General features: G+C 54.4%; 3 protein-coding genes and 1 pseudogene across 3 annotated transcripts in view; 1 reads left to right on the top strand and 3 right to left on the bottom strand.

The window, feature by feature from the left end:
- Positions 1-15885, top strand: part of LOC145536643 (melanoma-associated antigen 1-like) — a 41494-nt gene extending 25609 nt beyond the window's left edge. Inside the window, 4 exon segments of the mRNA XM_081566185.1 lie at positions 6761-6914; positions 14431-14515; positions 15585-15759; positions 15864-15885. Of these exon segments, the coding sequence (XP_081422311.1) occupies positions 6761-6914; positions 14431-14515; positions 15585-15759; positions 15864-15885 (436 nt within the window).
- Positions 1-20575, bottom strand: part of LOC145536642 (uncharacterized) — a 169838-nt gene that overhangs the window by 131348 nt on the left and 17915 nt on the right. The window lies entirely within an intron of this gene.
- On the bottom strand, positions 99-2998 carry LOC145536448 (heat shock transcription factor, X-linked member 3 pseudogene; annotated as a pseudogene).
- Positions 18676-19086, bottom strand: LOC145536014 (histone H3.3A-like). The gene has a single exon (XM_081564379.1). It carries the CDS (start codon positions 19084-19086, stop codon positions 18676-18678), a length of 411 nt encoding a protein of 136 aa, XP_081420505.1.

Genomic DNA, 20575 nt, shown 5'->3' with positions numbered 1-20575 from the left:
TCCAGCCTCATCGGGCTCACCCAGTGCCGTGTGTGAGTAGCATGGACAGACAGAAAGAACACAGACTTGCAGTTCTCATTCAATACTTTATTCCCATGGAGCTTTGCTGTACTTTATTAGAGCCAGAAATAGATTTTTTTTATTACAAGAGAGTGCTTTTGAGTGTTTCTAAGTACCTGGCGGCTCAGGGATTGGGGTTGTCCTTGAACTGCTTACAGAGGGCACACTTGTAAACTGAGGAATCCTCCTGCTCCTCATCCACCTCAGGGGCCTCATTTGGGGCCACAACTGAAATGACCGCCATCACAATGGAATAATAGGTGTTGTACATAGTCATCACTGAACCATAACCTGGGTACTCTGTGGGGCTCTAAGGCAGTTGCCCTGCGCCGTCCCTTCCAGCAGTAGCTGGGGGTACAGACGTGGCATTGCTGGACATGCCCTCTCCACTGGGCCCACCCTGCTCGCTAGGGAGATGGTTTGCCCTGGCCTGCCCATAGACCAGCTACAATGCCCATAGACCAAAGGCCACAGAACACAACTGAGCACCGGCCGGGGGTTCTGTGAGCTATTGGGTTCCTTTCTGGGCCTTCTTGTCAGCCTCTGGGGTGGACTCATTGTGATAGAATTTAGGAGAGTGTCTGATTGCCACCGTTTGCTTCTTTCTCTTTGGGGTCGCTGTTGCGCAGGGCGCAGGCTGAGCAGTTGTTCTGGGGTCACCTTTCCTCTAGATGTTCTGCAGGTGCAGAGGCTTGTCTCTCTGAAACTTGGAGTTGCGACAGATCTGAAAGGAAATGAATCACTTTAGCCACTGTATGGGAGAATAGCAGTTCCTCGCTGCCCTCCGCCCCACCACCTCCGGGCCTTGCTTAAATACGGAGATAAGGTCTCTTCATTCCTGGCAGCTTATGAGGCCCTAGTGAGTGCGCTCCTTAGAGCTCCCCTGGGGCCAGCCTCGCTTGAGGTGTTACTGGCCCTCCCTGACATCAGGTGGCCCCTCGGGGTCTGGAGTCACCCCTGTGGATCCTTTCTAAGGGGGTTGCTGGAACATGACAGGCCCTGCTTTCTCCTCTTTCATTAGTCACCCTCTCACAAGAACAACATTCTCCTGGGAAATGAAACCCCTCCAGCACTCGGCTGGTCTAGCCTAGCCTCCCTGGAAGGGCTTTCTACGTTACCATCACCTACTTCTTCCCCGCAGAGCGACCCGGAGGGCGGATTTTACTGAACCCATAGAGGTTCAGTTCACGGATGAAACTCTTCATGCTGTTTGTCTCGAAGATCCTGTCTGTGCCTCTGCGATGGAGGACCTCCGTCTAGAAGAGATCTGTCTCCATGACCACCGTGTCTCCCTCATTGTTCCAGTGCCCAGAGGTGAAGGCCGCATCCCCCACGATCACCCCGAATCTCTAGGGAAGGACAGCCTGAGGACAGCGTTGTTCTCATGCTCGTTGGCCGTTTCTGGGTTTGGGCCCTGCGGGGGCAGGTTGTCTTGGGAGCCTGGATCTGGGCTCTTGGGTTGGTCACCCTGCTTCTCCAAAGCCGCTCCTGAGAATCCACGTTTGGATCCGGGGAGGAATCATGGCGGTCCCCTGCTGCGGGCTCCCCATCAGCAAGCGGGGCTGCAAGTGCCTCGTGGGAAACCAATGCTCAGGAGCATTGTCCACCCAATCAGTGAACGCTCAGGGCAGAAGGGCCTCAGACCAGGGTCTCAGTGCCCAGTATTGTCTGCAGATTCTGGAATCTGGGTTGTGGGCCAGGCAGCCAACTAAGTGGTCTGCTTCCTTACTGTTTCATGATGTCACAGAGGTGATGTGGAGAGGCAGCCCTGGCCCAGTGTAGGGGAGGGGGGAAGGGGATGGAGATGGGATCCCCAGCTTGCCTCTTGTCTGAAAGTACAGAAAAGCATGTTTCAGGTTGCCTGCAAAGGCTCCCATCTGCTGCCAGGTGCCTTGTTTCAGGGGACCAGGCCCTGGATGGGTTGACAAATGTGCCCCTGGCTCCACTCCCTTCCCTACCAACGGGCAGGCCTGTGGCTGGCTTCTGCTGAAAGGCCAGGCCCTGGCAAGTCCATTCGGCTACCACTGAAAGAGACCCCAGGGGTCAGATGGGCCCCTCGCAACTGTCCCTTCCAGAAGATGGGGTCCATAGCAGGGTGATTGGCCTAGCCTGAGTTGGTGGTTCTACCCCCTCACCCTCTGGACCCGGCCTTGCCCCTCTTCTGACTTTGGTCTCTTCCAGCTAGTGCTGCCGATGGTAGGTCCTGCTCAGATGGCCCCAGAGTCAAGAGTCCTGTTGTCCTGCCCCCACCCCCCCCAGGTCAAGCTCTCCCCAGAGTAGGGCTGTGCTCCAGCACGGCAGGAGCGAACTCAACGTCCCACTTGACTGTTCCCCAAGCACGTGAGATACAGACTCCCCAGGAGGCCGCGTGGGAGAGCATAGTCAGGTGCTCCACTGAGCTTGCAGCCTCCTGAGCTCTGCCCACTCCAGAAGTCATCCTGCTTCAGATCACAAGCTATTGTCTTCAATTTCCATTTCTTCCCATAAAGACTGTTCTCGTGGCCCTAGAGTGCTCACTTTGGGAACACGTGAGCATGTGCTTTTCCCATCCCCTTCCCAGAGACTCGGACTCAGATTCAGCCTTCCTGGAGGCTGCCTCAAAATTACTGTTTCCTTTCATCAGTGGGGTGGTTGTGTTTCTGCTACCCCTGGTCCTGGCCTCCCATGTCCAACTTGGTTCTTCGTGGGTGCCTGCCCTTTGAAGGACTTGATTGGGGGCTCAAGGTACGGCCTGTTCTGTTGAAAACAAGCACTTCACTGGTCCTCCCTGAGGCCAGCTCTGACCTTCTCCGCCCCTGCCCCTGTCCCCACCACCACTATGGACCTGTTCTTCCTTACCCAGATGGCAGGTACATCAAATGATTTTGTTGGCTCACAGGTTAGGCACTTTTCAAGGGGCCTCCTTACACACACTCACTCCCAGGGACATGTCTGACATGTTGAGCTAGATGTGACCTAAGGAAGCCCCCGTGTACTTATATTTGAAAATGGATGAGGGTCCGGGTGTGGGAGTGGACGAAACCCTAATGAGAGTCACCCGTCTTCACCGCACATGGACAATAGGGCAGTGGGTTTGGAGACGCGTGTTTTCTGTGTGAGGGCCACTGTTATTAAAAATCACTCTGTAGGGGACTGACCGGCACCTTGGAAAGGCCCATGTGTGAGGACCCTAGGGCACTGTCCCCCTAGAGAAAGTGTCCCCCAGTTCTGCCACTCAGCAGGGTCATTTGCCCTGTGTGAGGGCCACTGCCTGGTGTCTGAAAGGGGAGAGCTAAGAGGGTGTGGAAGAGGCTCTCCCAGGATCCTTTCAACCTGAGGACTGGCAGTCGGAATTGAGCTCGCAGGCCTCGATTTGGGCTTGCTCCTTTGTCTTTGCACTCCTAAACAGGTTGACAGAGCGTTCCTTCAGGTCGGTTCACCTGACTGGGACATGAACCTGGAGGCTGTGATCGTTGGTGGGGGCCCCTGGTGGCTCCTCCTAAGGGGACCAAAGACCGTGGTATCTGAGGCAGCCTGGCTAAGTGGCCTTTCCTGCCCCCACAACCCCTCATTTGGAGCCCCTCCTTGCCCCCTGACCTCTGAGGGAGCTGCCTTTTCTGGTCCCCCTCCTCTAGGCACCATTCGGGCCCTGGCAGTGGGTTTGCATGGCACTGAGGAGTCTTTGTCAGCTGTGGCTTGGGACACTTGCATTGAGCACACACAAGCCCTCATGACATCCAAGGCCTGCCCTTCTCAACCTCGCTCTCCTGCCCTGGTGCTTGACGTCCCTGCCCCAGTGTCCCCAGCCCAGAGACCGTCCAACTGCCCGCCACCCTCACTGCGGCTGGGGAGACCTGGAGCCTCGGAGGTCAGCCTGTGTTACCTTCTCTCCTGTATCGGAGGAGGCTCCTGTAGGGGCCTTATCCCAGTGTGCCCTAGGGCCATACAGTCAGGCCCGCCCTCCGTCCTGCTCAGTGAGGATGCTTCAGTTGGGCAGGAAGCTCCATGGCAGCAGCAGGGACAGGGCGCCGCCCTCACATGGGAGGCACTGGGCCTGGACAGAGACGCTGGCCCCCGGCAGAGTCAGTTCTCAGCAAAGCACAGAGCAGCCCCACAGTGCTTCTGATTCTCCTCGTCCCCTTCCTTCCGCAGGCCTGCTTTTTCTCACCTCAGAGGCATCCTATAGCACTGAGAAGAGGAAGGCATGAGAAGTTGGAAGCTTGGGCCTTGGCCTGGGGTGGGCTGGAAGGGCGGGGGCTGCAGAGGAATTGAGACCAGGGCTCTGAGCCCACCCCGGCCCTCACTAGCATGTGATCCTGGGAAGATGCCCAAGCCCCGCGGCCTCAGTTCTTCATCTTGTAGTTGGTTTGACTTTTGACATTGTTTACCCGTGTGTTGGGCTGCAGAATGAACCTGAGGGATGGGACAGAGCTTGTAGGACCTGGTGGCTGTTGGCACTGTGATGGCGGGGTAGGATAGGAAATCTCACACTGTTGCCCCCAGACACTCCTCCACTCACCACTGGATGGGCCTGGATACTTTGTGGTGCACGGCAGGTCAGAGAATATGCGCTTCAATAGGATGTGGAATAGCTTATCAACCAAACAGGATGATTCATAAATAAAACTCAGTAACTTTTCCAGTTAGACCATAATGGACAACAGTGTTGGTCGCATAGTCGTGTCCGACTCTGCAACTCCATTGATTGTGTAGCCCGCCAGGCTCCTCTGTCCATGGAATTTCCAGGCAAGAATACTGGAGTGGGTTGCCATGCCCTTCTCCAAGTGGATCTTCCCGACACAGGGATCAAACCCAGGTCTCCCACAGAGCATGAACATTGTTCATCGTTTGAACTACCCAGCAAGCCCCATTTCCAGTTAGAGGACCTGCTAAATTTGGGTGTGGAGGAGTGTTCCAGCAGGACCCAAGATACTCCAGGAAATGAAAGCAAGAACCACTCTTTGCCTCTGTCCCAGCTGGTCTTCCATCCAAACCCTTACTTTCTGCCATTGCAGCCCCAACAAAGGCCATGTCCTTGATTACAATTGCCAATTACAATCAATATAATTAAAAGCTACTTAACACCTTGAGTTCTGGGGCCCCAGGACCAGGAAAGAGAGGGTCAGCCCATGGATTTCTGGGCATCGCTTCAAGGGAGTGTGACTGGAGTTCTGCAGGATTCCTAGCAAAAAGGGGGTAGAAAAGACCTTCTCCATCCCTGTGTTCAACAGCAATGCAACAAGAGCACCCCTTCCTTCCTGCCCCAGAAAGAGATCTCCCTGGGTTTGATGCATGATGCAAAAGGACACCTCACAGCAATGTCCCATTTCAGAGTTTCCCCTCACCCCCACGACACACCTATGTGACTCTGACTCCTAGACTATTGCTCTAGGTGTAGGGGTGTTCTGCTTCTCCGGAGCTTTTCCCAGAGTGGAAGCCATAGCACTGGGAGAGGGGAAGACACCCAGAGGGCTCTGGGGGAGACTGGCTGTTGCAGCAGCAGCCCCCTCCTCCATGGTGCCCTTGACCAGAAGAGAGGATGAGAAGGAAGCTGCATCTCCTTCCTCTACCTGGTCCTACTCTTCCTCCTCCTCCCCTCAAATGAACTGTGCCTCCATCAGACCCTCATCCTCTATTGGATCCTGAAAGTCTCTCTTAGGCTGGTGGAGCTCATGCATCTCAGGCATGATGACTGGGATCGAACCACAGAGAGGAGTGAGGCAGGGGGACAGATGGGGACCACGGGCCTGCAGGAGAGAGTGGGTACGAACGGCCTCAGCTGAGAAACGCACCATGGGTGGTCTGATGCAGGCCACTGACAAGTCTCCTCTTGAGGGGTGCTCTCGGGCTTCACAGGGGTGCTCCTCCTAGGCAGGTTGTCCCCTGGCTACTTTGTCCCCAAGGACAAAGGGCAGTGGCTCCCCAGGGAGCTCCTCCCACATAGGTCACCTTGCCTCACTCCTGTCTGTAGTTTGACTCCAGTCATCAAGCCTGGGATGAGTGAGCTCCACCAGCTTGAGAGAGACATTCAGGATTCAAGAGAGGACGAGGGTCTGATGGAGACACAGTTCATTTGAGGGGTGGAGGAGGTGGAGGTGGAGGAAGGAGATGCAGCTTACTCCTCCTCCTCTTTCCCAGTCCTGGGCACCCTAGGGAGGTGGCTGCTGCTACAACAGCCAGTCTTCCCCAGAGCCCTCTGGGTGTCTGTCCCTCTCCTGCTGCTTTGGCTGCGACTCTGGGGAGCCAATCTGAAGAGCACGGTCTCAGCAGGCAAGACGAAGTGCCAGGCACCTTGCATGACCAGGAAGGTGCCAGGTCCTCACTCCGAGATGCACTACGGGTGAAGATGAATGAGTTGGTGTGATTCCTGCTCAGCAGTTATATCACCAAGGAGCCGATCACAAGGCAGAAGCGCTGAATAGTGTCCTCAAAGATCACCAAGACCACTTCCTGGTGGTCCTTGGTCAAGCCTCAGAGTACCTGCATCTGATCTTTGGTTTGGAGGTGAAGGAGTTGGGCCCCAGTGAGCACACCTATATCGTGGTCCCCTCCCTGGGCCTCCCCCTCAATGAGATGCTGAGGGATGGGCAGAGGTTGCCCAAGGCTGGCCTCCTGGTGGTGATCCTGTGCCTGTTCGTCGTGTATGAAGACTGTGCCCCTGAGGAGGAGGTCTCGGCAGAACTCAGCATGATGGGGGTGTGTCCCGGGAGGGAGCACTCAGTCCCAAGGAACTGCTGACCCAAGTGTGGGTGCAGGAGGGGTACCTGGAATACTGGCAGGTGCCTGACAGCCACCCTGGTCGCTACGAGTTCCTGTGGGGTCCCTGGGCCTATATGGAGACCAGCAAGTTTAAGGTGTTGGCGTATCTGAACAGAGTGGGTCCCAGCTCCTTCCAGCCCCTCTGCAGAGGCTTTGAGGGAGAAGGAAGGGAGACTCTGAGCCAGAGCAGCAGCCAGGCTCCTTCCAGGCCCATGTCTAGCAGCTTGTCCTGGGGGGCAGGAAGGGAAACATCCATCCCTCCATGATTGAAGAGGGAGTGGTCAGCCTTCTCAGCAGTGAGAGCCTGGGCCCGTTGGGGGATCCCGATGTGTGGCATCTTGGTGTTCCTGTTCTCTACAATGACATGGAGACTCATCTCTCTTTTCTTTAGGGATTTTTCAAGTGTTATTACTTTCAATAGAAGAAAATGCATTCCAGTATCTAACAATGTCAGTGACGTTGATCACAGTGTGTTTGTACTAAGCCAGTTCAGGAACAAGAGTTTCCCTGTTTTGTAAAAGAGGTTGGGAAGTCTTCCATTTTATTTTGTGGTCCTGCACAAGATAAAATGGAATTAGAATTAGAACGATTTTGGAAATGTGAACTTACATAGCAGTGATATAGTTGGTGGAATAATTAGAAAATAAAAAGTGATAGTAGTGAATTCTTGCTGCTTATACTTTTTGTGTGTCATTTTGTACAGCTAAGGGATCTCTGTTTATTTGGATCTGCCTGGGTTATCTAAGGAAGTAGCAATTAATCCAAGTCAAGCAGCCCCCTCCTCACTGGCTCATTTATTCCGAAGAACTTATGGAGCCTCTGCTCCGTGAAAGGCCCTGTGTTAGCAATGGGGACACTGGGACAAGCAGGACACCCCCACACCTAGAGTGGTGATCTAGGAGTCAGAGTCACATAGGTGTGTCGTGGGGGTGAGGGGAAACTCTGAAATGGGACATTGCTGTGAGGTGTCCTTTTGCATCGTGCATCAAACCCAGGGAGATCTCTTTCTGGGGCAGGAAGGAAGGGGTCCTGGCTCTTGTTGCATTGCTGTTGAACACAGGGATGGAGAAGGTCTTTTCTACCCCCTTTTTGCTAGGAATCCTGCAGAACTCCAGTCACACTCCCTTGAAGCGATGCCCAGAAATCTATGGGCCGACCCTCTCTTTCCTGGTCCCGGGGATTCAGAACTCAAGGTGTTAATTAGCTTTTAATTATATTGATTGTAATTGGCAATTGTAATCAAGGACATGGCCTTTGTTGGGGCTGCAATGGCAGAAAGTAAGGGTTTGGATGGAAGACCAGCTGGGACAGAGGCAAAGAGTGGTTCTTGCTTTCATTTCCTGGAGTATCTTGGGTCCTGCTGGAACACTCCTCCACACCCAAATTTAGCAGGTCCTCTAACTGGAAATGGGGCTTGCTGGGTAGCTCAGACGATGAAGATTCTGCTTGCATTGTGGGAGACCTGGGTTTGATCCCTGGGTCAGGAAGATCCCCCAGAGAAGGGCATGGCAACCACCTCCAGTATTCTTGACTGGATTTTTGTCTTACCCTCATCCATTTTCAAATGTAAGTAGATGGGGGCTTCCTTAGGTCACATCTAGCTCAACAAGTCAGACTTGTTGCACTTGTTGCATTGATGTTGACCACAGGGGCAAAGGAGGTGTTTTCTACCTCCCCCACCCCCCGCATCTGCTAGGAATCCTGGAGAAATGCGAATGTTGCTTTTAAGTATGGCCCAGTATTCCCTGGGGTGGCCATCCTCTCTCTGTCATGGGGATGCTGATTACCAAGTATATTGAAAGAATTTATCTGGTCATCTGGAGTTTTTTTTGGTCACTTGTGAGCATGGTCTGGATTTCAGTGGGATGAAATGAGTGAAGAGAAGCTGAAAAAGTGGACAGGACCTGCTTTGTGACGGGATCCGAGGAGCTTTGATTTTCACCTGGGAAAAACACTGCTCCCCACCCCAAACACACACGAACACCCAAATTGAAGAATATATCCTTCAGGAGGAAAACACAGAACAGCAATTTTGACTGGTTTTCTATTCTGTTTCCTATTGAGCTGCCAATTCTCTGAGGTGTCTTGAAAACAAAACAATTTCCAGAGGAGAAAGGGACAGAGACTGAGATCTGAATAACATGAGAAATAAGTACTCACCAGTAAAGATACAACATCCGCCAGTGTCCCCGGGTTCAGGCAGGTTCAGAAGTGTGGAGGCAGCAGAGACTCACAGGTTAAGGCTGTGCCTGGCATCAAAAGGCAGGAGCGACTTCCGGGCCTAAGGAGGTGGTGAGGTCACTGTGGTGGGGGATGCAGATGGGTACAGGGGGCTGAAGGGGCAGCTCTCCCTGCTGAGTGCCAGAGAACAATGGGAACAGGAGATGTGATTCTGGTCAACATATGAGGCACCTGCCACATAGTCAGTGGACACTTGGAAAAGGTGGAGAATTTCAATACCCTCATGACCTGCTCAGACTGTCCTCCCCAAGACAAAGGAGATTTTTAACTGCTGCTCTTTGCTGAGCATCTGCTAGGCAGTGTGGAATTGGAGAGATGTCAGGTGTTCGGTCACCTTTTGTCTTTCTCTCTCCCTGCACACGTGGGGACACGACCCTGCCAGGCCTCTTCACTTAGGAAGGGTCATGTGATGACCCGTGGCTAGTGGATTTTGAGCAGAAGCATTTTTGTCACGACCATTTGTTTTGAAGGGACACAGGCACCCAGGGGTTAGTCCTCAAGCCAGGTCAACACACAGACACAGACCACTCCGAGTGTGGTTCCTCTCCCAGAGACTAAAGTCCTGCACCTCTGACCCTTGAGAGAGGCTGCCACACAGCGAGCTGGCTGCAGGAATTCCTCCCACCCCTCACACAGACCCACACCCCCCCGGTCTCCCTGAGCTGCACTGTCAGCCCACTCGAGACTGGGCTCAGTCTCCATCAGGAGGGCAGCAGCCCTGGTACACAGAGAACATTCTTTGTGATGTGAGAGAACACACTGGAACGTTCCAAGGATGGAAGGACGGCCTTCATGGTTACTGGGGGTGAATCCAGGGGCGAGGAGAGCAGGCCAGCAGGGTAGGAGCCAGATCACGTGGGGCCTCGTGGGCCTGTGAGAACTGTGGCTCTGCTGTGCTTGGGGAAGGAAAGGCCTGGGAGGCCCTGGGCTGGGTTCGTCTGGGACCTTGTCCCCGTCCTCACCGCCACGTGGAAACGGAGGCTCCCTGCGAGGTGCTGAGACCCTGCTGAGGTTCAGGCCTGTGGCTCTGCTCCTCTGCCTCCAGCCCACTCCAGTGAACAGGGACCCCCCTCCAGGGACAAGGAAAGAAGTGAGGATGGAGCTGTGTGTGGTCAGCTCCCCTGCAGTCATGAGCTATCTCTCAATCTCTCAGCACCTCCTCAGCTGTGGAACGAGGTGACAGTAACCTAGCGGGTAATTTGGGGTTTGAATTCTGTGATCCCTGCATGGTGCTGTCCCAGGCCTTGGTGAGGATATGGAGCACGCCCGTCCCAGTAGCTCCTGCTCTCCTTTGTTTTTTCTCTAGGCTCTGGGCAGGGGCCGGGGCATCTGCTGACAGTGGAGGCTGTGATGTGGGAAGGGCTGGGAGGAAGGTGGCTCCCAAAGGTGAAGGAAAGACACGTGGCAGGACCGTCTCAGTTCCAGGGCAGCCCCAGGGCCGAGGCCAGACAGGTTAGCATGGATCTGCCCTCAGCAGCCATGGGCTTAGATGTGGGATCTGCAGAGCATGGGCAGGGATGGGGCCCGGGAGCTGAGGGGTCTTTGTCAGCTGTGGCTCGGGACAGTGAGGGTCCCTGGACTGGGAGACGGTGGCCGAGGTATCTGACCACCACTCTGGGCCTCAGTCCCAGTTCTGCTCTGAGGCAGAGGTGGGTTCAGGTTTGCGTGTGGCACTTGTCTGTGTGTGTATGTGTGTACACGTGTGTGTGTGTGCCCGGCAGAGACCATGAGAGGCAGCACAGCACCCAGCCTGGCTTCCCCACCCCAACTACCTGCAGCCAGACCTGAGCAAGTCCCCTGACTCCCCAGGGGTGAGGCCCCACAGCAACACCTGTCTGCTGGTGATTCGCCTGGGGACCTGACACCTACAGGCTCCCCACCGGGGCCCTCCTGCTCTGCCCCTGGGGCCTGCAGTGGGCAAACTGAGAGATTCCCGTGGCCTGGTGGGTTCATGGAGCACCAGGCCTCTCCCTTACATTTTGCTCTCTCCCTTGATTGGCCTCGCCCTGAATTCCCCTTGCTGAGGTGAGCCTGTCTGAAATGCTCAGCCAGAGGAGCCAGTTCACCTTGTGTTCCCTCTGTGATGTGGTCTTGGTCTCTAGCAGGTATGATTCTGAATCACCTTGTTCTCCTTCTGTGTCCTGTCTTTGTACACACATCTCGTGGACATTGCGGACACTTTGCTGTGCCCAGAAAACATAGGACCTGACATGGTGGAGGAGCTGCAGAATCAAGCCCTGCCACCCGACCTGCGAGGACACACACACACACACACACACACACACACACACACACACACGTGGGGCAGACCTGGACCCACCTCTGCCTCAGAGCACAACTGGGACTGAGGCCCAGAGTGATGGTCAGGCACCTTAGCCGCCGCCTCCCAGCCCAGGGACCCTCGCTGTCCCAAGCCACAGCTGGCAAAGACTTCTCAGCTCCCGGGCCCATCCCTGCCCATGCTCTGCAGATCCCACATCTAAGCCCATGGCTGCTGAGGGCAGATCCATGCTAACCTGTCTGGCCTCGGCTCTGGGGCAGCCCTGGAACTCAGATGGCCTTGCCAGGTGTCTTCCCCAAACCTTTGGGAGCCACCTTCCTCCCAGCCCTTCCTGCACCATGGCCTCCACTGTCAGCAGATGCCCATGCACCTGCCCAGAGCCTAGAGAAAGAACAAAGAACAGGAACTACTGAATTGGGTGTGCTCCGTGTCCTCGCCAGGGTATGGAACAGCACCATGCAGGGATCACAGAATTCAAACCTCAAATAACCTGCTAGGTTACTGTCACCTCATTCCACAGCTGAGGAAGTGCTGAGAGATTGAGAGACAGCTCATGACTGCAGGGGACCTGACCACACCCACCTCTATCCTCACTTCTTTCCTTGTCCCTGGAGGGGGGTCCCTGTTCACTGGAGGTGGGGGTAGGTGGAGGAGCAGAGTCAAGGGCCTGAACCTCAGCAGGACCTCAGCACCTCTGAGGGACCCTCTGTTTCCACATGGCTGTGAGGACAGGGACAAGGTCCCAGAGGACCCCAGCCCAGGGCCTCCCAGGCCTTTCCTTCACCAAGCACAGCAGAGCCACAGTTCTCACAGGCCCATAAGACCCCACGTGATCTGGCTCCTACCCTTGTGGCCTGCGCTCCTCACCCCTGGATTCACCCCTGGTAGCCATGAAGGCCATCCTTCCATCCTTGGAAGTCTGCAGTGTGTTCCTACCTCAGAGCGTTTGTAGGGTGTGAGGAGTCACATCATGTCCCCTCAGAGTCAGGTGCTGGGGTCTCAATCCCAAGTACCTTGGCATGACCTTACAGACAAAGGAAAGGTCTTCACAGAGCTGATGGAGGTCCAGTGAGCTCATGAGGATGGACCCTCCTCTAACAGGACGGCTGTCCCCATATGAAGGACACATTTAGAGACAGACAGGCACATGGGAGAACTCGGGTAAAGAGGAAGGCAAGCTCTCCAAGACCAGAGACCCCCACCATGGCCAACAACGTCCCAAAAGTGAGGAAGAAGAGATGAGGCAGACCCTGTCCACAGCCATGACGAGAGTCAACATCAGCTGACACTTCGGCCTCGGCTGCCAGCCTCCTGAATCAACACGGTTTGTAGTTTGAGCCACCCGGTGCGATCCTGATGCAACTGTCGACCAATGAAGACAGAGGGTCAGCTCTGTTCTGACATCTCTCCGCAGGGGCAAGGGGGGAGTGGGGGGATGACTTCCCCACTCCCAGCACCTCAGGCACACTCATCCACATCTACCCATCTTCATGTGTCTGTTTTCACCCTTACACGGTGTCTGTTTACACCTCCCAGGGTCAGGGCCCCACAAGTTACTGACACTTCCCTCCTGATAGAGGGGAAGGGAAAACTCATTCTGCCAATACAGCCACTCAACATGACCGCACACTCACTGACTGAAGAGCCACGCAGGAGGAGGCCCGGGGCACAGGGCACACACCCGAGGTGCTGACACACACCAGCAAACTGCCTTCTGCAAAGGCTTCCCGCATGTTCACTCCTCAAACCACAGGCAAGGGTGCCATGTCGTCACACACTGGCTGGCCCAGAGCATCATCATCCCACTGAACCTCTGTCCACGTGCTGGGTGACAAAGGGTCACCCTCCTCACTGAGTCTGGGTTAGGTAACAGAGAGACTGGCTGGTCCCTGGGGCTTAGCCATTGCTATGTCTTCTACTGGGGTATGTGACTGGATCCCAGGCTTACGCAGTTTCCACTATTCAGTGTCTCAGCCAACCCAGCCCCTTCCTCCTGGGTGCCACCGAATCTCAACTGTGTGGGTGGGATCCCTGAGCAAGAAGGGGCTGCAAGCGCTCCTACCTCTCAAAGCAGAGAGTGGCTGCTTGGTGGCCAGAGGAGAAAACACTCTTCTGCCTGCTTGTCCGGGCGTCTTCACCTGCACGAGGACCAGAGGAACAGGGAGAAAATCACCTGTGACAAGACAGCGATGTTGGACAACAGCCACCACAGTTTTCTTCTGGGCAGCGGCCTCAGCCCACGGGGACCCAGGAGGGCCCAGCCAATGTGAAACACACATGCAGGTTCCCTCAGGGTTGGTTCCGGTCACCACAGCAGCTGGCCTGTCCTCACGCGGCTGGGACAGGGACCCCACGGTGCCTCAGCCCGCAGCACAGAAACATATGCCCCAGGAGTGATGGTGATTTACAGCCCAGTAGGCCCTGCAAGGAACAAGAGAAAATGACTTCTCCCCTCACACTGCCATTCTGGAAGGACCTGGGGCTCCCCGAGTCAGTGGGCCATCCTCCAAGGACTCATGGTTGGGCCCCACCAGGAGGGGAACCACGGCAGGGTCAGGGCCTGGTAGGGGCGGTCTGCAGGGGTCAGGTGGCGCTTGCGTGAGGTCACAGTCCAGGGGCGGAGCAGGAGGCTGGAAGGAGGACTAGGACGCCTTCCTATGTGGCCCAGGGCAACACCAGGACACACACGTAGAAGGATGGTTGGCGGGGACTGTGGCCATGGAGGGGATCAGAAGGTGCGGCTCGGCCACCTGGCAGGCACTCCTGGTCCCAGAGCCTGGAAACCCCCGCCTGGAGGTACCATCCGCGTATGAAGCAGGTCCCGCCTTCCTGCAAGCAGAGTGACTCATGGGCGCTTTGGGATGGCCAGACAGCGGCCACAGGCAGGACAGTATTCCGCCACCGGCACCCTAGAACACTGACAGGTGAAAGCATAAGCTGGCCTTGGTCGCGTTGCACCCACAAACACTGAAGCCCCTGATTTCCGATGTGTATGGCTTCCCATCCTCACATAGGCACGCACGTAGGAACAAAGGCGCGTTCCCTCGCCGGCCCTGTCCGCTAGGAGACGAAATAGGAACGGCCACACTCTGAGGCGGCTGGAAGATTAGGCCAGGAGGAGCCAGACTGGCAGCCTGGAGCGGGACCTGGAGGAGGATCAGGAAGTGAGAGGCCCGGCAGAAGAGAGGGGCAGAGGTGGGAGGAGCAGGGCAAGGAGTCTGGGGCTGAAGTGTGGGAAAGACCTGGGTTAGGAGGAGATTCTGGAGAAGGAGGCGGGGCTGGGGCCGGGTGGGGTGGTGCCCCTGGGGAGCTGGGCTGGGGTGGAGCCAGGCAGAGCTGACAGGGATGGAGCTGTGGCCCCGCAAAACCCATGGAGGCTGGGCCTGTCCAGCTCCTTGGCGGAGGCCAGACCTTGCCCTTTTGAGCCCTGGCCATAGGCGTCCACTCCCTGAGACTCGGCGAGAGTCAAAGTGACAGCGATCACATCTGAGCTTCAGAGTGGACCCCAGGGGCCAGGGAAGCCAGGAGAGGTGGGTCCTCTGGGCGGAGCTCCCCATCTCTGGGCTGAAAGCCCAGGCCAGCTCCCCTCCAAGCCACCCTGGGGCTGCTGGCCCAGTGCTGAGCCGCAGTCTATCTGGTTTGTTTTTTTTTTTGGCAGATATGAAGGCAGATGTGTCTCCTGCTGCCCCTGGGACCTGAGATGTCCCAGAGAAAGGCAGCTGCACCTTCAAAGCTATTTCCTGAACTCTTGCTCTCATCCAGGGGCTCAGCCCACCCAGGGCAGCCACCTGACTCTGCTCCTGACCGCCACCCTCCCTGCTGGGTCTCTGCCTCCCAAGTGCCTGATCAGAGTAAATGCTCCTCTTCCTGTCCCCACTGCTACTAGCTGAGCTCAGGCCTCATGGCCTGGGGCCGGCGCTGTCAGCCTAGGCTCCCCACTGGCCTGGACCCCTCTTGTCTCTCCTTCTCCAGCTGGTATTGCACACAATCGGTTCTGTGTCACACTGTAAGCACATCTGCCCTCATCAACCCTGGATTGAAATTGCAGCTGTGCTCTCTCCTGTTTAAGCCCCAACCCGCCCATTGTGCCCTGGGGGGGCTTCCGGTTGTCCCAGGTCTCCGTCCTCATCGCCCCGCACTCTGGGTGGCTGTGCTGGCCCTGCACTCTACACAGAGCACATCCGGGACCCCACACTTTCTCGTGCAGTTCTGCCCCTGGACCACTGGCTCCTCTTGTCCTGACAACCTACTGTCCTCCTTCCAGGCACGATTGTAACATCCTTTCTCCGTCTGCCCGAGTGTCAGGTGCTCTCTTCTGGGACTTCTGGGGCGCTCCGCATCTTCCTGCTACCCGCCTTTGCCCCCCTCTTCCTCCGAGGCTGTGGCTGCTGTGCACAAGTCTGGACCCTCCGAGGGTCACCGAGTTCCAGGAAGGCAAGGTCGGTGTTCCCATTAGCCAGGCACCCACACAACTGCTGCCATGGGAATGTTGAGTTGGAGCAGTGCTTTCTCTTCCAGCGTGCAGCCTGCTCTCTCCTTGCAGAAGCCTCCTGGCCACAAGTTGAGAGGCAGAGGCTGCCTCCTGGATTTGAGGCCTCAGCACTACAGGAACCCGAGTGATCACCACACCCAACTCCCTCAGGCTGGCACCCCGCTCCTCGCCCCAAGAGTGGTTACCAGATGCCTCCAGACACCCCAGAACCTCCTGGTAGTGGTTTCAGATCATGAGGAAGGGTCCTGTGAACGGAGGGTGGGCTTCTACTGTTCCTCCCAAATCCTGGTTTTGAACTAAACCTTGGCCAGTGCACTGGAGACCTATGACGTGTGGCTGCTGATGGGGGCAGCTGTGAAGACCTGCTCCGTGGCGTTTCTCCGCACCCATCCCTTCCCTTCCCTGAAGCTGGCCCCAGCTCTCCTCACGTGTCCAGATGTGAGGACCAAGCCACAGGGAGTGCTGCCTCCCAGCCTACCTGGGTCTCTGAGGCTTGGTGAGGGTTCCACTTTGCTCCTGCTGTGTGTTTGCAGGCAGCATTGACCTGGGACAGGCTCGACCCAGATTCTCGGTTTCCTTGTGTCCTCCTTGGCCGATGTGGTTTCCTCTCTGAAATGCCTGTTGCCCATCTCTCCACTGAGCTCTGTGTCCTTTCTGTGCCAAGTTTTGGGCACTTCTTTTGGGTCTGGGTGCTCATCAGGCCCTGGTGTTTTGTGTTTCAGATTCGTCCTCTTCTGTTTGCAGGCTAGCGACAGACTCAGTATTCGCCTGGTCTCTTGGAGCCTTAGGTGCCCCAGAGGTCGGCGGGTGTCCCTCAGGCCCTCCCACTGGGGGCCGCCATCCACCTCCAGGCTTGGAACCTGGGGCAAGCAGTCCCCGAGGAGACTCTGCCCTGGCGTCCAGCACTCTGCCCATGAGAGAGGGTTCCTTCACGTCTGTGTCAGTCCCTCGGTCCCTGCCTAGCTTTAGTTCTGGGCCTTGGACTCTCGCACACTGGACAAACCCAGGGGTAGCCGTGTAGCTCCGGGAGGTTGGCCAGCCTTCCCCTCTGTCCCCAGGGCAGGTCCTGTTGGCTGCACCTCTCACCATATGGGCCACATGGAGGGGCCAGCCTGAGAACCGGACGTGTTTCTGATTTCATCTCAGTCCCACTGCAGTTTCTTGAGAGGACACGAGTGGCCACTTTGCTGCCACTTCTCAGGGTGCTGCCTGCCCAGGGGATGGGACACTGCCCAGGGGGGCCTCAGGAGCTTCTGTGAGCCTCTGGTCCTGCCCCACTCGTATTCACATCATAGGCCTTTGCATCACGTCTGACCCGGGAGCAGGAGATGCTGGTTTGCATGCCTCCATCACTCCCGAGCTCTGGGGTCCACGTGCTCTTCACTGTCTTCTGTCTGGGCAAGTTGGCCACGACCCAGGTGCCAGGCCCCCCAGCACTGGAGGGGGCTTCTGGACACCAGGCTGAGGGCCACTGAACGGGTCCAGGTGTTTTGTTTGTGAGATTGAGGAGCAGGGAGGGCAGTCTTGAGTGTGCATTGCCATCCCATACTCATGGTGAGGGGACTTCAGTGAGTGGACTTGTGCTCTGGGCGGGAGCCCCGTCTGGCTACCCTCTGAGTACTTGTGAGCCCACCATGGTGACTTGGCCAAACTCAGAGAGGGCTCTTTAGTTCTTCACTTTCTGCCATAAGTGCGGTGTCATCTGCATATTTGAGGTTGGGGTACAGTTTTTCAGGGTATGCCAAGAAGGCGGGTTCTAACTGGTGAAAATCAGTTTATGTGGACTACATTAAAAGTAATTAGATGTTCAAATATTTGAGCTTGTTGGGGAATATTTTAGGGAAGGGCTCCATCTCACACTTCTGTAACCATTGTGCAGCATGCTCCACTCCCAGCCCGAAGCTTAACTTGCCTTCCTATTGTGCCTGATGGGTTATTTCCTCCTAAATGCCACCACGGTTCCCCCAGCACTTGGGGGGCACTGGCTCAGCTTGTCATTCCATGAGGAGCTCTCTCTTGCCACCATCTTATTCTTTCACAGCATTGATCTGATTTTCCTGGAAAGTGGAATGTTTTAAAGTTACCCATGGGCTAAAATGGTTTGCTATGTTGGCTGTGTAAGTGTCAGGCACCTCTCCTACAGATGTTTGCAGAAATGAACTTGTGTCATTGCTCCTGTTTGTGTTTATGGTCGTGTTGACATGTATTGGGGGCCAAATAAAGTTGATACGGCCAGATCATGTGATCTGTCAGATATTTTCTGACCTTCTCCTGAGTGCCAAGGCCCATGGTGCCCACCAGGACCACAGAGCATGACATGTGAACTCTTTTTTTTATATATATAGTTTAATGTATTTTAATAGCAAACTTACAGGAACAGCACAGAAGACAGACAACATGAAAAACATGTACTTGCATGTAGGGCAACTCAGTTAGAAAAGTATAGTGAATGGATGGAATCTACTATATGATAAAAATGCTACAAACACCATTTAGTTGCAGTCAATAAGAAATTTACTTGTTTTAAAAAAATCCAAATGCTGGCATTGTCCAGAAAAATTTAACAGGTTTATTTATAATTGTTATAAAGTTGAACTGCTGAAACTTGTTCACTGAAACATTTTGACTTTCATTAATGCTTTATGTCCCCGCATTTATATTAAAAATTCACACACAAATGAAAATGGAAAAATTGCCAATACCTAATTTCTGTCCCCTATTTTTCCACTAGCAGTCATATACTTAGGTACCTTTTGATCCCATGGGGGGGGGGAAATTAACTAATGTTCAGAACTACCAATAACAGGAAGAAGAGAATTTTTTTTTTTTTTAAGAATGAAATGTTTCCCATCATAGTGGATTCTTAAGCACGTTCTCCACGTATGCGGCGGGATAGCTGGATGTCTTTTGGCATCATCATTCCACGTTTGGCATGGATAGCACACAGGTTGGTGTCTTCAAAAAGGCCAACCATATAGGCCTCACTTGCCTCCTGCAAAGCACCAATAGCTGCACTCTGGAAGCGCAGATCTGTTTTGAAGTCCTGAGCAATTTCCCGCACCAGACACTGGAAGGGAAGTTTGTGAATCAGAAGTTCAGTGGACTTCTGATAAAGTCTAATGTCATGGAGTGCTACAGTAGCAGGCCTGTAACGATTAGGTTTCTTCACCCCTCCAGTAGAGGGTGCACTCTTGCAAGCGGCTTTTGTAGCGAGTTGCTTCCTCGGTGCTTTACCACCAGTCGATTTGCGGGCAGTCTGCTTTGTACAAGCCATGGTATAGAGACCTCCTTACTTATCCCCCTTCTCCTTCGGCTGGAGCTCGGCGAGCTAGAGGCAGTGCCGGCATTGGAGAGCGACGGCGACATGTGAACTCTGACTTGAGCAGCTCATGATCTCATAGGGGGTCTGGCCGCATACTCTTCACGGAGTTCTCGAGGCAAGAATACTGGAGTGGATTGACATTTCCTCCTCCAGTGGACCATGTTTTGTCAGAACTCTTCACTGTGACCCATCCGTCTTGGGTGGCCCTGCACGGCATGGCTCATAGCTTCATTGAGTTATGCAAACCCCTTTGCCTCGACAAGGCTGTGATCCATGAAGGGTACCCTGATGCTGGGAAAGACTGAAGGTAAAAGGAGAAGGAGGCTGCAGAGGATGAGATGGTTAGATAGCATCACCGAACCAATGGGCATGAATTTGAGCAAACTCCGTGAGATAGTGGAGGACAGAGAAGCCTGGCGTGCTGCAGTCCATGGGGTCGCAAAGAGTCAGACACGACGTAGCAACTGAATAACAATAAATCGTCACATGACAAAGTTCCTTCTTTATGTTCTAGAAGTGCCAAGACATATAGACGACAAAAATGGATAATTACAAATAAGTCAGGAAGCTTCCATAGCCTCTTGTCCTTCTCCATCAGAGGGCAGACAGACTGAAAATCACAATCACAGAAAACTAACCAATCTGATCACATGGACCACAGCCTTGTGTAATGCAATGAAACTACGAGCCATGCTGTGTAGGGCCACCGAAGATGGACAGGTCATGGCGGGGAGTTCTGACAAAACGTGGTCCCCTGGAGAAGGGAATGGCTAACTACTTCAGTATTCTTGCCTTGAGAACCCCATGAACAGTATGAAAAGGCAAAAACTTAGGACACTGAAAGTTGAACTCTTCAGGTCGGTAGGTGCCCGATATGCTACTGTAGGTCAGTAGAAAACTAACTCCAGAAAGAAGGAAGAGATGGAGCCAAAGCAAAAATAACACCCAGTTGTGGATGTGACTGGTGATGGAAGGAAAGTCCGATGCTGTAAAGAGCAATATTGCGTAGGAACTTGGAATGTTAGGTCCATGAATCAAGGCAAACTGGAAGTGGTCAAACAGGAGATGGCAAGAGTGAACATCGACATTTTAGGAATCAGTGAACTGAGATGGACTGGAATGGGTGAATGTAACTCAGATGACCATTATATCTACTACTGTGGGCAAGCATCCCTTGGGAGAAATGGAGTAGCCATTATAATCAACAGAAGAGTCTGAAATACCGTACTTGGATGCAATCTCAAAAACGACAGAATGATCTCTGTGCGTTTCCAAGGCAAACCATTCAGTATCACAGTAATCCAAGTCTATGTCCCAACCAGTAATGCTGAAGAAGCTGAAGTTGAACGGTTCTATGAAGACCTACAAGACCTTCTAGAACTAACACCCATAAAAGATGTCCTTTTCATTATAGGAGACTTGAATGCAAAAGTAGGAAGTC

The sequence above is a fragment of the Giraffa tippelskirchi genome, chromosome X (genome assembly GCF_054371585.1).
Source record: "Giraffa tippelskirchi isolate mGirTip1 chromosome X, T2T-mGirTip1v1.2.pri, whole genome shotgun sequence".
Lineage (NCBI taxonomy): Eukaryota > Metazoa > Chordata > Mammalia > Artiodactyla > Giraffidae > Giraffa > Giraffa tippelskirchi.
The sequence above is the reverse complement of the archived record's forward strand: the minus strand, read 5'-3'. Positions and strand labels throughout refer to the sequence as shown.

Excerpts from the sequence above, each read along its gene's own strand:
- LOC145536014 (XM_081564379.1), bottom strand. The coding sequence starts at position 19,086 with ATGGCTTGTACAAAGCAGACTGCCCGCAAATCGACTGGTGGTAAAGCA.